The 16,693-nt window shown below is 44.9% G+C and overlaps 1 protein-coding gene across 4 annotated transcripts in view; it reads left to right on the top strand.

The window, feature by feature from the left end:
• Window positions 1-16,693, top strand: part of PREX1 (phosphatidylinositol-3,4,5-trisphosphate dependent Rac exchange factor 1) — a 221,261-nt gene that overhangs the window by 102,338 nt on the left and 102,230 nt on the right. For all 4 annotated transcript variants that reach the window (XR_006177052.2, XM_008172115.4, XM_008172114.4 and 1 more), the window contains exons 4-5: window positions 1,307-1,411; window positions 5,930-6,031. Coding sequence is in view for 3 of the 4 variants with exons in the window: in XM_008172115.4 (XP_008170337.2) it covers window positions 1,307-1,411; window positions 5,930-6,031 (207 nt within the window). In the remaining variant the exon portion in view is untranslated. The remainder of the gene's footprint in view (window positions 1-1,306; window positions 1,412-5,929; window positions 6,032-16,693) is intronic.

Here is a 16,693-nt window from a genome sequence, read left to right as displayed (position 1 = left end):
TGCTGTCATGAGAATGGAGGCTATTTCTAGGAAACTAGTTTTCAAGCGTTCTGCTCCTGTGCGTCTGGAGCTGCATGAGGGAGTCAAGAAGAGCAAATATTGGAGGAACTCACCTGCCCAGCTTCTCCTTCTTTAACTTGCTCTTTTAAAGACACAATCAGCATGATTCCCAGTTCCCTCCATCCATGTGTGTCATGCATCCAGCCTGCCTTTTCCTGTGTCTGGTGGTCTGGAGCCTCCCTTTCTATCAAACTCCCCAGGATTAAAGCCATATACTGATGTGAGCCATGCAGCTGAGAGATAAAGGTCCAGAGCATCTGCTTACCCACGTCTCACTCCAATTTCTTTGTGGCTGCTGCTTTGTTTGCCCTATGCCATTGGTATTACTGTGTTTGGGGAGAAATCAATTTAGTCTTAGCTCTGCACCCATCAATAAAAGGAGAAACAAATGCCCCATCAGATCAGTGATCCTTTGGTATAAAAACAGGCAGCACTTTACTCAGTTCATGAGCACGTGTCCGGCCCTGAAGCAGTTGACCTGAATGCTGAGTTAGCCTCCTGTATCAGTGTGTGAACACAGTTTCTCTTCCATGAGGTCATAGGGAATGCAGCTAATATTTCTCCGGATCCATGTGGCTTAACTGTTTCAAACAGCCATAGTTTTTGCATGGATCTGTGCATATCAACATAACTAAAGCTGTTAAAGTCTGCAAGTATCTAATCTGCAGCTTGCGGAGGAAGATCTATGTGGACCAATAGCTGCAAGATACTGCTTCTAAAAGTGCCCATCTCATAGTTTGGGACAGATTGTGTCTGGTCCCTGGATATGGAAGGGTGCATGGAGCTTTCATCCCCTAGGGCACAAGAGCCTTTAAACTGCAAGGTGCTGGAAATGGTTTTTATTGCTTTTCTGTAAAATATTCCATGTTGTTCTCCAAATAAGTTATGTTTGCGGTGTGCTCAGCATCTCTAATCTATTACACTGGAAAAAATTCTACCGTCACTCTCACCCTGTGGTTTAAATAAAGTAGAACATGGTATTACCAGCTGCTTCTTGTACTTTAACAAGGAGATTTTCTTTCAGTTTGTGGGCGTGACATCATGTGTATGGCCAGAAGGATCATGTATATTTACAGCACGGTAGTTAAGGAATTAGAGGAGCACCTCCATTTATTGTTAATGTTGTGCCTAAATTCAGACTCCTTTGTAAAATATTTAATTTGTATTATTCTGAGAGAAAATACGCAAACCAGTTCTGTCCATACAATCATACTCTGAGTCAACATGTGTTACTTTTTTCTTGCAGAAAGACAAGTTCTTTGTATACGAGGAATATTGCAGCAACCATGAGAAAGCACTCAGGCTCCTAATGGAACTGAACAAGATTCCAGCAGTGAGAGCATTCCTCCTGGTGAGCATCTTCTCTAGCATTTTGCACTTAACAATCCAACTTTGTATTGTACTTACAAGGAACCTTTCATGTCCCAGGGGCTCAAAGCACTTTACAGACATGAACTATTCAAGCCTTACAGCTGCTGGGAGGGTAGATATTAATATGTCCATTGTTTTGATTGGCAAACTGAGTCACAGAACTAAATTCAGCCCTGGAACGAGCAATTTCAATAGGAGGTTGTTCCCATTTAGCCCAGAGATGAGTTGTCCCACAGATGATTAAATGAGTTGCCCAACAAGTCAATGGCAGAATTAGGACTAGAACCCCAGTGAATCTGATTTCCCACTCCATGCTCTAGCCAATAGACAGAACTCCCTCCCAAAAAAGTGAACTGCACTTCTTGATTATTTTCTGTTTCTTTGGTGGCATTTCCCCCCTCCAACATCCTCCTCCCATCTTCCTTGATTCCAGGTCATCTCTCCCTTGTTCCCAACCATGGGCAAAGGTATTGGGAGTGAGAGTTGCCACCAGCTGATAGCCTAACATCCTGAATCACCCTAAGTTCTTACTGCATGCCTTGAGGTAGAAAGGAGGCTGCCGTTTTGAAAATGTGGTCCTTCATATGAGGGCTTCATTCCCTTCCACTCCTAACTTGTCTCCCACCTGCCAAAGGCCTAGTCCTTCCGGATTAAATAGAGAAGCAGAAGCCCCTTCTGAATGAATATCCCTTCCAGGTAGGCCCTCATCCTCTGGGCACTTTTCAGCCACAATTCCTAGACCTAACAGGAAGCATGGAGAACAAGAGTTCATTCCCTTAAGTATTTAGGCCCTCTTCACTCTTGTGAGTTTGAGTTAGTCCCATGATGTCACTGTGTTTTTGAAGCACTGAAGTGTCTCCTTCTAGCCTGTTGGCTCCTCTGTGTGTCACTGCAAAGGAAAAATTATTTGGGAGAAGGTCTAGACCAGGGGTCGGCAACCTTCAGCACGTGGCCCGTCAGGATAATCTGCTGGCGGGCCATGAGACATTTTGTTTACATTGACTGTCTGCAGGCACGGCCCCCTGCAGCTCCCAGTGGCCATGGTTTGCCGTTCCCAGCCAATGGGAGCTGCGGGAAGTGGCGCGGGCTGCAGGGACATGCTGGCCGTCGCTTCCCACAGCTCACATTGGCCGGGAACAGCAAACCATGGCCACTGGGAGCTGTGGGGGGCCGCACCTGTGGATGGTCAACGTAAACAAAATGTCTCACGGCCTGCCAGCGGATTACCCTGATGGGCCGCGTGCCGAAGGTTGCCCCTGGTCTAGAGAGAAAAGTGCATATGACCATTGTTTCAGAGTGTTCTCTGCACCTACTAATTGGGCCAACAGAGACAAAAAGCATTAGCTATGTTGTTGGCCTCAACTGGCAAACTGGGCAGGAGGCCCAGAGTAAGAGATGATGTGCTGCCAACTGTCGTTTTCTGTAGCACCTGGATTCAAAAGATTCTTAAAATAGCTGTAAATATGGGGAAAACACTAAAGCCTGTGCTTTGCTGTGGCTGCTATAATTTCTTCCACCCCCAATCTCCCATGAAAGCCCACGTTATAATGTCACCCTGCAACGAGGGCTACATTAGAATACAAAGCATTGCTTGTGTGAATGGATTTGGCCTGGGTGCCCTCTCACAGCTGGTGAAATATAGAGTCCAGCTTCAGAAGATCTGGGAATATATCTGAAAACTTAGTAAGATTTAAATGGCAATTTTGAACCGGTGTTGGAGTGATGGGCGGAGAAGAGGCCTGGGAAGGACTGAATCACATGAGACTCTTGGAAAATTGAACTGAGAGCTTTGTGAGCTGGTAGCAAGCACCACAGATCTAGAATAGCCTGGAGAGTGGTTATTGTGCAGGAGATTGTATGAAAAAATATCATTCGGGGCTGTTGATAAATGGTGTCTGTGAGGGCTGTCTGAAAATAGAGAGATGATTAAACCTACAGCCAAAAAAGCACCAATGCTCAGAGTGCTTCTGGGCCACTATAATGAATGATGCACTAGGAAAATGTTCTTAATGAACAAAGCAGGTGAAGCTTGGCTTGTTTGAGGCATCATTACAAACATAAAACTTAACTTTGGTTGACTGGAAGGTTTTGTGAGTCTTTCAAATACACTTTGAATGAGTTATGGAACAACTCTGACCCTTTTACCTGGACTTGGTTGGGTTTGGATTTACTTTTCTTACTTCTTGTATCAGCAATAACTATACTGAGTGTATAGTTTGTGGAGAGTTTATATTGTCCCTTTCATTAACTATATCTAACCAAAACTGGATGGGTTTGCCCTATCCTGGGTACAGACATGCCCATTTACCCTTTTCTGTCTGGAAACTGCAGGCTAAAATAAGATGCACTCATTAGGAACAGTATAATAAAGTTATGGCCAAAGTTTGAGCTGCAGGAAATCAAAGTCCACTGCATCCCATAGACAGTCTCACAGCCTAATCATATGTCACATAGGGTAAACAAAACATACCCTGGAACCAAACGGTGGGTTCAGACATGATGATTAGGCAGTGAGACTATCTATGGGATGCAATGGACTTTGATTTCCTGCAGCTCAAACTTTGGCCATAACTTTAATGAGTGCATCTTCTTTTAGCCTTTTGGGTTCGATATCCTTGGGGCCCAATGGTGTAAGCCTTATATAGGTGAGCACCTACTCACATGAGAGGTCACATTAAGTTCAGCAGGACTATCGAGTAATGACAGTTAGTTGGGTTCCTTTTGCTGATTGCACATTTCCCCCTTCACATTGTTTGACATGTTCTGAACCTCAGGCAGTATAATGTTTATCTTTGGATTAAGAACTCCACACTACCATCTTTACTCATAATGGCTCATCTCCTATTGATGCCTAGAGAGCTTTGAGCATCTAACTCCCTCCTTTGTGTCATCAGCACTTGCACACATAAATCTCCCGCCACAGTTAGTAGCATCTTCATGAAGCATTTCCCATCCTTTCACATTCTATCCACTGAGTTTCAGCATGACTTGCATGTCGGTGTTTTGTCAGGTGTTGTCAGTGCTTCAACTGAGCAGGTAGTTTTAGGAAGTGAAGACCGATTCTTGTTTTCCAGAAGGAGCTGGGCTCCAACACCAAAAAGGAAAATACTGGATAAAGCAGGGGTGGGCAAACTTTTTGGCCCGAGGGCCATATTGGAGGTCCAAAACTGTATGGAGGGCCAGTGTAGTGTATTAAATTGCTCCCCATAAGAATGTGCTACTTACGGTTGCCAGTCCAGGTGCTCTGAGCAGCATGGTAAGGAGGCGGGGAGTGGGGGGATTGGATAAGGGGCAGAGGGTCCTGAGGGGCAGTCAGGGAGCAGGGGGCGGTTGGATAGGCGTGGGAGTCCCAGGAGGCTTGTCAGGTGGTGGGGGTGTGGATAGGGGTTGGGGCAGTCAGGAGACAGGGAGCAGGGGAGGTTGGATAGGAGGTGGGGTCCCGGGGAGCGGTTAGGGGTGGGGGGTCCTGGGAGGGGGCAGTCGGGGACAAGGAGCAGGGGGGGTTGGATGGGTTGGGGGTTCTGAGGGGGCAGTCAGGGGATGGGAAGTGGGAGGGGACGGGGGCCAGACTGTTTGGGGAGGCACAGCCTTCCCTACCTGGGTGTAGAGCATTAAATTGCTCCTCGTAGGAATGTGCTACCTACAGTGTTCTACTTACAGCTGCCAGTCCTGGTGCTCCGTAAGTAGCACATTCCTACGGAGAGCAATTTAATACACTACACCTGGCGGCTCTCACCACCGCGCTGCCTGGCAGGAGCTCACAGCCCCCCCTCCCAGAGCGCTGGCGGCACGGCGAGCTGAGGCTGCGGGGGCAGGGCCGGGGGCTAGCCTCCCCGGCCGGGAGCTCAAGGGCTGGGCAGGACCGTCATGCGGGCCAGATGTGGCCCGTGGGCCGTAGTTTGCCCACCTCTGGAATAAAGTATATAAAATGTGGAAGAAAAAAAATAAAAAGAACATCATTGCAGAGGGCTGGTGGGACCTGTTATGCAGGATTCACTCCCACTCAGTTGCTATTAGTATTATTGTTTCTTTTGGGTTAGGAACAATTTTTCATTGTGTGTTTGTAGAGCACTTAGCACAGTGGGGTCCTAGTCCGTGACTGGGGTGCTTAGGCACTACCACAATGCAATTTACAATCGACTGGCCCCCAGCTCTGACTTGTCCTGAAAATTTATCAGAATTCCTCCAGCAACTCTTGACCACGGTTTGGGAATGACATTGCGTCTCCCTGGCTTTGTGCATGCAGTGTTCATAGGGTGCAGCATTCTTCTTCATTTCTTGTTCTGAAATGCTCTAGAGTGTTAACAGCAGCAGAAAAACAGTTGCTGCCTTTCAGGGATTGGCTGCTTTTCAATGGTGATGAAGTGATTCTCTTTCCTGTACAATATGGTTTGGGATCCGAATGTGTGAACCGTGCTATGGAACTATAAAGTCATTATCCAAGAGTGTATGGGAGCTTTGTATCAATGATGATGTTTCTTTTCCTTTCTGTTTACAGAGCTGCATGCTTTTGGGAGGCAGAAAGACGACAGACATTCCACTAGAGGGTTATCTGCTGACACCAATTCAGAGAATTTGCAAATATCCACTTCTCCTAAAGGTACCATTTAGAATAGAATTTCCCCGGCTGGCTGCTTTGTTCCTGGGTTGCTTCCAGCCCTGGCTCTCGCGCTCTCACTTCTGCCCTCCGAGTTTGCATATCTAAAAGTTAACTTCCACCTTATGTGCATGAATGACTTCTGTAGGTGTAGTCAAAGGCTGGCTCTAGTCTAACAGATGGGTGATTACTGCAGTGGTTTGGGTAGGTGAGAAAAGGAGATGTACTGACTCTGTAATGCTGTTCTGCTTGAGAGTCCCTTATGCTTACTCAGAAGAGTCAGTGCTAAGGTGCCACAAGGACTCCTCGTTGTTTTTGCTGATACAGACTAACACGGCTACCACTCTGAGTGCTATTTTAGCCACTTCCTGAAAAGCTGTGTTCAAACAGAAGTTATATCATTATTCTGGGGGTGTTGGATGGCTCAGGGGATGAGTAATGGGCTATCAAGCCTTTCATCTCTAGGTCACTGGTTTGAATCTACCTGTGTCTAGAGGGATTACAACCTCTTGTTGTTTGGCAGCTTGTCTGAAATGTGTTCCGGTGTCTCAGCTCAGTTCCCAATTGACAGGTAACACTGCAAAAACCATCCTTCCTGTTAGCACTAATTGGCCTCCTTGTTGGCAATCTCAGCAGATGAGCCAAAGAACCAATGGGCAATGAGGACTGACCTTACTTCTTATCCCTAGCAGTGGCCCCTCTGGGTCAGGACTGAGGCACATAGGCAAAGGCGGCCAGCATGGGAGAACTTGCACTGCCCATGCTGTACCTGTTTTGTGGTTAAAACAGAAGTCGTCAGTCTCCTGGGCTGCCAGTCTCATGCCTTCTACTAGAATCACATTCTTTTATTAATACAAAAAAATAAAAGAAGCAACTGCCTTCCATCTCTAAAGAAAGGTCCCTTTGTGGGGAGAGAAGTAAGAAAATATATGTTCCAATCAGGGCTGGGGAAGCTGCCTTTGCCAGGCATAATGTTGTAGCACCACTGTATGTCACAGAATGCCACTGTACTACTGTGTCCATTAGTCCCAAATGCATGAAAACTATCACTATCTAGGTGTGGACTCCTTGCCTTTTTCCTCCTTTTATTAAACCACTGCTTGTTTATTTGATCCTATTGTATTTTCTCTAATTCGCCGCCACTCTCCCAGACACTTGATTGGAGTTTTCAGTGTCAAATGTTTCCATTTGTGCTTGTGCAACTTTGCATACGCCCAATCACATGTACCTGCTGGTTTTCACACACTATCATTTGTGGGCACAACTGTTAGGATTTACACACACTGAAACTGTTTTGTGTGCAGGCTGAGTTCACATTGGGTTTGCATACACAAAAGAGTGTGAGCATAATGCAGAAATGGAGAACAATGGAGACTGCTATGAACATTTCTTCCTTACTAAAACAACAAGGAGTCCAGACTCCTCATTGTTTTTGTGGATACAGACTAACACGGCTACCCCTCTGATACTTTTTTCCTTACTGTTAGCAATAGTTGGGAGATGACAATAGCCTTTGTCCTACAGTGCCACCAGCTCTGGTGTATCTTTGGACATAAGACTGGTCACATCTAGACCTTGTGAAGCCTGGTTTGAATGGTGTCTCAGCTCCTGCAATATATACATTTGTTTATGTGGGATAGTTTGGGGAGGACTGGGTGTCTGTTCAGTCTTTGAATTTACACTGGGACTGTGAGCAACATTACTGTGCATAGAAAGACGGCTGCGGTGGTATCTGATAGGGTAAACAGGCCAGAGGAAGTGGGGATCTAAAAATGCGGTTGCTTTGCATTCCTGATCAAGGACCTTAGTAATATTTATGCTTCCTTGTTTCCACATTGTGGCTGGTTGCTTTATTGGCTCCCAGCTGTGTTTATCAGAGTGGTGGAGCCTGAAAATCTGAGGTTCCTTAGATTCTCTGGAGTTTCCAAAGGATTCAAAACACTGGCCACACGCAGGAGAGTAGTGACCAGATTCTTGCTCCTGTTCCACTCTCTTTGCACTGTTCAGGAAAGTTCCTGCAGGTTGCCTGTATGGGGGAGTCCCCAGTGGGTGCATAGCTTGTGGAGCTGGCTCCTACACCTGCCTTTGCATAGCCTGGTGGGCATGTTGGGGACATGCTGGATGTGGATGGCCAAAGTGGCTAGTGGATGATATCCTCTAACTATCCCCAACTGGGGAATGGTTTCTGGGCTGTTTTCACCAGTGACCAGGGTGGGTCAGAGAATCAGGGATCTCCTCTCCTGCACCTAGTGGAAGCTGGGCATAGCAGAGAATCGAGCCCTAAAAGAGAATGAAAGATATTGCTTCTGGAAGGCCATTGGTTTTCTATGCCTAGATTTGTCCTGCTGCCTTCCCCCCGCCCCTTGACCTTTTCTTTCACTCAGACCACATGCTTGGAGTTTCTTTCAGACAGTTTAGTGCCTTCTGCTTTTCCATCCATGTCCGGTAAGTCTCGCCTGCTGAGTCAGCCTGTGCTGAGTGGGGGTTGGTGAATTCCTAAGTCTTTGGAAAATATGATACTTTAAAGTGGATTTCTACCAGTCTGTGTTGATCTATGCAGCTACTTACCCATTGGCTGCAAGTTAATGACATGCAAATAGAAGTCTGTGTTCTATTTTAAAAGCCCATCAATATATTAGAACAGCATATTCTGCAAATATTAAAGCGACTCCTGAAACCTCAGTGCCTTCATTCAAAGACAGATGGGATATGTGCCACTATTTAAATACCATGGACATAGTTGCTATGGAAACATCTCAGATAGAGACAGACATTTTTGATTGTCAGATAGCAGTTCTAGTGATATGATGGAATTTTGGCACCGTCTGACTAGGGTGACCAGATAGCAACTGTGAAAAAACGGGTCAGGAGGTGGGGGGTAATAGGCGCCTATATAAGAAAAAGTCCCCAAAAACGGGACTGTCCCTATAAAAACGGGACATCTGGGCACCCTACCTCTGACTTCTGTTTCTCTTCTCTTCCGTAGCTTTTGGTGCAAGGCATTGAGTGCTAGTGATGGGTTCTATGCCAAGAGATGGCAGTGCCTATGAATGGAATTTCCATAGGGCCAGTTTCTCCTGCTTTGCTTTAATAAAGAATGTGTTGCTTTATACATGGAAAAAAGGGAAAAGACGTTTGAATAAATGCCTCTAAGCCAGAGGTTCAAATCTAACCCAGCTCAACTGCAACCCAAGTCATTATTATCTGATGACGATTTATTGGTGTCAAGTATCAGAGGGGTAGCTGTGTTAGTCTGGATCTGTAAAAAGCGACAGAGTCCTGTGGCACCTTCTAGACTAACAGATGTATTGGAACATAAGCTTTCGTGGGTGAATACCCACTTTGTCAGATGCACGTGGGTATTCACCCATGAAAGCTTATGCTCCAATACGTCTGTTAGTCTAGAAGTTGCCACAGAACATTTATTGGCCTTTTTTGAAATGGTCTGGTGGTTTCAATTCCCTCCCACATACTCAGGTGATAAAAATTCTAATTGGCACTAATCTCCATTCTCTGAAGCCAGACTAAATACTGACTAGGCCTGGAGACTGAAATAGCCTCTCCTACCTAGAAATGGTCCCTCCAGGTCAGTATGAAAGCACGCTGGAAGAATAGGGTTAAGCGTGCACTGTTGATGCCCCGGCTGTGCCTGACTTCTGGATAGAGGACACCAGTGTTGCCAATCTAGAACTCTTCACCAGTATTAAATCTACTTATGAAACAGTAGTAGAGTGCACTGTAAGGCATTATTGGGAAAGATGTTCTGGGTGGAAATTCTTATTTTGTTGCATGTTATTACTATATGGGGTTCCTATCACATCCCAGTTAGATCACTGTTCATTTCTTAAAGTTTCATGGACATGAAATAGATCTACTGGAAAATGCTGAAGGGAATTCAGCTTCTGTCCACGCAACACATCAGCCTCATCAAGAGAGTCTATGTCATTAGTGGAAATGTCTTTCAGCTCAGAAAATGTCCTTAATCTTCAGAAGCTACATGTGTTGATAGTTTCTCAGGGGGATGAGTTCATGATGGATATATTATGTACCTTCCAAATCTCAGTTAATGCTACTGAGAAAAAATAAAATAAAATAAAAATGGAAAGTTTTAATACCAGTTCCTCAGAAGTAGACATGAGTGTTTCAAACTTGGAAAGAACTGGGAAAGAACTTTGAGTGATTATAAAAAAGCTGACTGAGTGAAACCAACTCTCCAAACCCAGAAATAAAGTTGGTGTTAAAACAATGCAACTTCCAAATAAAATGAAAGCTACTGAACTGCAGTGACTGCGGATTGGGCTCTGTTTTCTCTTACTCCGAGGGCATTCTGACACAAATATATTCCTGCTGATTAGCAAAATCATAGGCCAGGAGTTATTCCTCCTTTCCCTTTTACTTTCTCTTTAACAAGAGCTTATGAATTTCAGGATTTTCAGATAACCTAGACATGATCTTGGTATGGTCAAGTTTTACCCAATATTCTGTCCTCTCATTAGTCTGAGAGGCATTTTTGTCTTCTGCTTAGATTTACAAACTGGGAATCAGGACTTCTGGGTTCTCTTTTCAGTTCTATCATCAGGAGAATCATCTTTATCATTGGGGATGCTGTGAAGTTAATAAATTATTTGCAAATTGCTTTAAGCTCCTTAGGTGTAAGGTGCTGTAAATGTTTTTGTAAGAACAGGAGAATAAAACCACTGAAGATGCTGAGCATCTCCTGAGGTACTTGGCTATAGGTAAGTAGTTAGTGTTGATAAGATGCTATGGAAATAAGTAAGCAGGTATTGCCAATATTTTCTATGATTCCCTGTGTGTAGTATGATATCTAGTGGTGGATCTTCCTATAGTTTCTCATCTGATGAGGCCAGTTGATGTCTGAACCAATGCATGAGGGAAATGGAGATAGCAACAATCATCAACATTTGAATTCATTTTTCCATTTTAATGATAATTTACATTTTCCTAGTTTGTCCATCAATTGCAGCAGCTCTGACTAGTGTGAGCAGTTTTTTAATGTTTGTGTTGCTTTTCTTTTGAACTCTCCCCAATTTCCCTGTCCCAGGCGTGGAATGGGGCTCAAACCTCAACACTGTTTTCCAGAACAATTCTGATACTACTATTAATGGCCCCCTTCCTCCCAGTACTGCTTTTGCCTAGCATCTCTAGTGTATAAGGGAGTAAGCACAGAATTTGTTGGCTTGCACATTAATGATCCTCCATATGAAGTCTTTCTAATCTTACTTTCTATTCTTCTCTTTCTTGTTGGTGCTGCATTTTGGCAAAGGATTTAGAGTCTGTATTTGGGAGGTTGGCATTCAGAATATCCCACTATTCATCTGTCTGTTGACAATGAGTTTCATCATGTACACGAAATAACAGGCATCACCTTTTAAGCATGGGATTGGGCTCAGTGAAGGCTTAAATTAAACAGGGAGAAATGTGCTGTCTATGGCAAGCATTCTGATCCTTTAAGAGGAGAAGAAACAAAGACCACACCACAGACCTTGGTAGCGTACACTCTACCAATGAGGTAGAGTCCAGCATTGATGTGTCAGCTGGAAATCTCACTGAGTAAATATTAGTAGAAGATCTGTATTAAAGCAGCACTCTGGCTGATAACAATCCTATGACTCTACATTAATTAGTGGGAACTACCGCACTCCTTAGGAGTAGAAGCAGCTCTTGTGCTAGCTAATCCCAGTACAAAAATGGCCATTCCCCCCTAAGAAAGTGCATTTATATCAATGAAAAGAGAACCTGGGGAAGTAGTGACCATGAGGAAATCACAGCCTTAGGGGGTGGGATTAGAGGCATTCACCCCCCTCTCCCCTACTTCATACCATATCAGGAATGAATAGCCCAGGATAACCACACCCCTGGAATCATCTGATCTCCAAAGGCATGTCACAGGGGTTATGAATGTTTCCTGTTTTATGCATATTCTGCTTAGGAGTTACTAAGTACCCAGCCAGACATTTACACTCAAGTTCCAGTCTATTTTTTCCCCATAATATGCATCACTATACAGAAAATCCAAGGTAGTAATTATGTGTTGCCTCATGTGATGGGAGAGTCCTAGGTCCTGAGAGGGAAAGAAGGACCTGGAGGCAAAAACTGAGCTGCCAGATTCAGAATCCATTTGAAAGATAAAGCAGAACAATGAGGCATATGTAAACCCTAATGAATATGGTGCCTGAATTTTGAAATAGAGGATAATGAGGCCAATCATGCAGATATAGAGTGGGATGGAAAACTGCTAACTTCCTCTCTATTCCCCTCAGAGTTGTTTAAAAGACAGGACACCTCTAATTAGCCAGCATTTAATGTGTTACCATCTAACTTTCCCACTTCGGAGAAACAATGGGGTTGTATTTGGGTTCATAACATTGCATCAAATGTTTAAATTAATTCCCCTGTCCAGAATGAATTGAAATTTTAAAAACGTGTTCATAAATGAATGATATACTGCTGTGCAGGGATGCCGTTCAATTTAAGAATCCCACCTATGCATGAAATAATTTTTATCTGCTATTTTCACAAGTGATAGCTAAGATTCCTATCAATGAAAAAGAGAAAAATTACTTCTCATGGTTAATGATTGTTCACTTTGTGGATTTTACAGCATTTGTGTATAATCAGTGGTATCGTTTCTCCCACCGTTTATGAGAGTCTTTCACAGAGCAGAAGGGGGGAAAATACATTTAAAAATAGGATTATAAAATCACACAAATTAGCAGGCAGACTCAGGGACAGAAATACAACCCGAAGTGATTTTTAACTTAAAAAAAAAAAGACTAAATTTCAAGTTGACAGAGTGCAATATTATTATTATTATTCCAGTTACTTTAAGGAAAATAATACAGAATCACACAAACATTAAAATCATGGAATCATTTTTATTCATATTAGGTTTTGTTTCAGAAATACAGTTTGGAGCTGAACTATTTATTAATGATCCTTTCCAAGTAGATTAGAATAGGAAATCTGGTGTCTTTGTTATCTTTATCTGTTGCCCTAAGCTTTTCAATATGTAGCCCACAGGATTCCCACCTAAAGCTATATTTTACATGTGCACTAGTTTGTTGTGCAAATCTAGGCACCCCGGCAGGCCACGATTTGCATCTGCAATGAATGTGCAGCGTGAACATTCCAGTGTGGAAAATGTAGTGTATGGTCATAAATTTGTGTGTTCTAGAACGTATGGAGGAGGAAGCCTGGAAGTATTTTTATGTGGATACTTGTAATTTTCAATTGCAAAGTATGCGCTCAGCTATCGGTTTACAGTATACAACTAGAGAGTATCATTTTGAGGGTGGTGGGGAAAAGGCTGGCAGAGTCTTAAAAAAAAAAAAAAAAGAACAGTTTAGCCGAATAACATCCTTTGTGCTCGGAAGTGTTACAGCTGGGTTTGTATTTGAAAAACTTCTTACTTCCTCTGTCTAAATAATCTGCATTGTTCTTCCCTTTGGTGTTTGTACCTTCCTTTAAAACGCACATTACACTGAGTCCTCTCCACCCTGTTTTAGTTTTAAGTTTATGGGGCATGCACAATTAGCAGCACATACTTTTTTTTCTGCTCCCTGATGTTATGTTTTTCATCCCAAGTGATTCCGTTTTTACACTTGGATTCTATCAGATGTTTGCAAATCTTTTAGCTTTGCGCTATGTGACCTGCATTCATGACTGAAATACTTGACTTAAGTTGGAAATCCTTTTGCTGTGTTGCATGATCTATGATTGGCATCTCTGCTTGTCGGGCATAGAGCTCTCTTTTTTCTGTGGCAAAATGCTGCACTGAGCATCTGAAAAATATTCAGAGAGTACAATTTCATAGAAAGAATGTACAGTTCAAAAGAAAATGTGTGTTGGGCAGCATGGGCTTTTCCTGTGTGCACATTTCTTAGGCTTAGGGTTGCCAACTTTCTACTTGCACAAAACCCGAACACCCTTGCCCCGCCCCCTGCCCCACCCGTTCTCTGAGGCCCCGCCCCATCTCACTCCATTTCCCCCCCCCCCCCGTTACTTGCTACCCCACCCTCACTCACTCGCTCGTTTTCACCGGGCTGGGTCAGGGGGTTGCGGTGTGTGTGTGTGGGGGGGGTGAGGGCTCCGGCTGGGGGTATGGGCTCTGTTGTGGGGCCGGGGATGAGTGATTTGGGGTGCAGGAGGGGGCTTTGGGCTGGAGCTGAGGGGTTCAGAGTGCATGAGGGGGCTCTGGGCTGGGGCAGAAGGTTGGGGTGTGAGGGCTCTGGCTGGGGTTACAGGCTCTGGTGTGAGACTGGGGATGAAGGGTTTGGGGGTAGGAGGGTGCTCTGGGCTGGGACCGAGGGGTTCGGAGGGCAGGAGGGAGATCAGGGCTGGGGCAGGGGGCTGGGGTGCACGGGGGTGAGGGCTCTGGCTGGGGGTGCAAGCTCTCTCTGGGGTGGGGCTGGGGATGAAGGGTTTGGGGTGCAGGAGGGTGTGCTGGGCTGGGATCAAGGGATTTGGAGGGCAGGAGGGGGATCAGGGCTTGGGCAGGGGTTTGGGGCGCAGGAGAGGGGGTCAGGGGTGCAGGTTCCAGGCGGCACTTACCTCAAGCAGCTCCCGGAAGCAGTGGCATACCCAACCTCTGGCTCCTATGCAGTTCCTGGCCAATGGGAGCTACAGAGCCGGTGTCCGGGACAGGGGCAGCGTGCAGAGCATGGGAGCCAGAGGGAGGACATGCCACTGCTTCTGGGAGCTGCAGGGAGCCTGCTTTAGCCCCGCTGTGCCTCCAACTGGATTTTTAATGGCCTTTTGCCAGACTCCTGGCAACCCTACTTAAGCTCTGATATGTTTGCATGGAAATCACAAGCAAAAATAAGCTTTTAGAATCCAAGTACAGAAGCTGCAGATGCACCTGTTGACATGGCGCTTTTATGTTGTTTCTACCAAAAATAAGCACACAGATTGCCATTTCCAAATGAAGTGGTGCATGTGTGCAGCAAAGTAGGTTTGATTTCAGTTACATTGGGATCCAGTCCTGCTTGCATTGAATTCATGGAAGTTGTTAAACAGATTTCAATGAGCATCTGATCAGACCTTAACTCTTTTGGAGAGGTGGTTTTCAAGCATGGTGCATGGAGGAATGAGATTATACCCATGCACCACAAGCAAAATTCATTGCTTTGTTTATTGAGATATCTAACATTTGTTGCATGTACTAGCGCACACTTACAGTTCAGTAAATGCATGGAGTGGCCCATCATCATTTCCTCACTGAGTTTTAAAGCAGACTTCTGTCTCCACTGCCATGTAGTCAGAACATGGTGGGCTGCTATGGGTGGCATGTCTGTAGAGCTGTGCAACGGTGAAAGTGATGTTGGAGTACAATGGAGGAGTGTCAGAGAGGACCTGTCCTGACGGACCCAAGGGAGACAGTCCCCTCTGTCATCTCAATTCCCTCAAAGAGGGGAGGGGAATCTTTTCTTAATTTAAATTAAAAGAATGGATTTGAAATGATAATTACTTTTCAAATGGAAGACAGAAACCCAAGGTTTGTGACTCAGACAACGGTGGCTGTTGGAAAAGCTCAGGCTTTTCAGTTCCCCAATGAAGGCACGTTTGGGGGAAAGTTAGTGTATTTTGTGAATTTGTTTAAGGTCTCCTATGTGGCTGCATGCTTATTGCAAGCAGCAGCCTTACTTTCCCAATGCAAGGCCAGTAGTGCATAAATGATAATACACAGGGCATTTGGCAATCCTGACTTAGGCCAGGCAAAACATATATGGAGGGTAGGACAGTCCTACCCATGGTCAGACATCTGGTCACTGTCTCTTGAGTGCTTTTCAACATGCTGGCAAACATTCTCAGCGTTTACTTCGCGCATTCATAAATATGTTGCTAAAATAAAGAAGCACCTCGCTGCTTTTCAGAAGTCCTGGCACTGCCCTTCCAGGGGAGAGGTATCTCAGAGCACAGGCTCATGAGGCTCTTCAGCTCTGGGCCAAACTTGAGCGGGAGTTGCCTTTCTGTCAGTCTGTGGCAAGCCATTCCTTTTACCCATATGGCTGCGGAGATTGATCTAGCGCCCAGGCAGGCGTTCTATTGGAAGAAGATGAATTCCTGTTTCTGTTTAGTGTGGTGGGAGTGGAGGGCCATTTTCTCCACCTCTCAATGGTATTTCGGAAGGGCTAGCTATACAGACAGCGCTAATATATACATATACATTTCCAAAGCAGCACCTGGGACTTTGAGCTGCAGAAAACCCTTTATTGATTTTAATGGGAGTCATGCAGCAAAAATGTCATGCGCCCCTTTGAATATGTGAGGCTGAGACAGATGACTGTAATGTATGCCCATATTATCCTCTCCTGTCTTTTTGAACACTCATCTCCTGCCTTACCCGGAGCCCATAGGGAGTAAGAACAGCCCTCCCATGGGATCTCCTTCTGTGATTTTTGATTGACAGTTATAGGGCAGGGTGAAAGCTGGGGACCCAGCTCGTTTCCCTGTTGCATATGTTACCCAGTCTGGAAATCACCCTAGAGCCTAGGATAATTAACTCTGCTCCCCTAATGGGACTCCTGGTTGTCAGCACAATACGCTTCTGCTCCATCACCCACCTGACAACAGCCATTATCAATCACCACTTATAATTTTCAGGAAGGAAAATTTGTAGCTAAGTGCAAGTTCCCAAAATAGCTC

The sequence above is a fragment of the Chrysemys picta genome, chromosome 13, assembly GCF_011386835.1.
Source record: "Chrysemys picta bellii isolate R12L10 chromosome 13, ASM1138683v2, whole genome shotgun sequence".
Taxonomy (NCBI): Eukaryota; Metazoa; Chordata; order Testudines; family Emydidae; genus Chrysemys; species Chrysemys picta.
The sequence above is the reverse complement of the archived record's forward strand: the minus strand, read 5'-3'. Positions and strand labels throughout refer to the sequence as shown.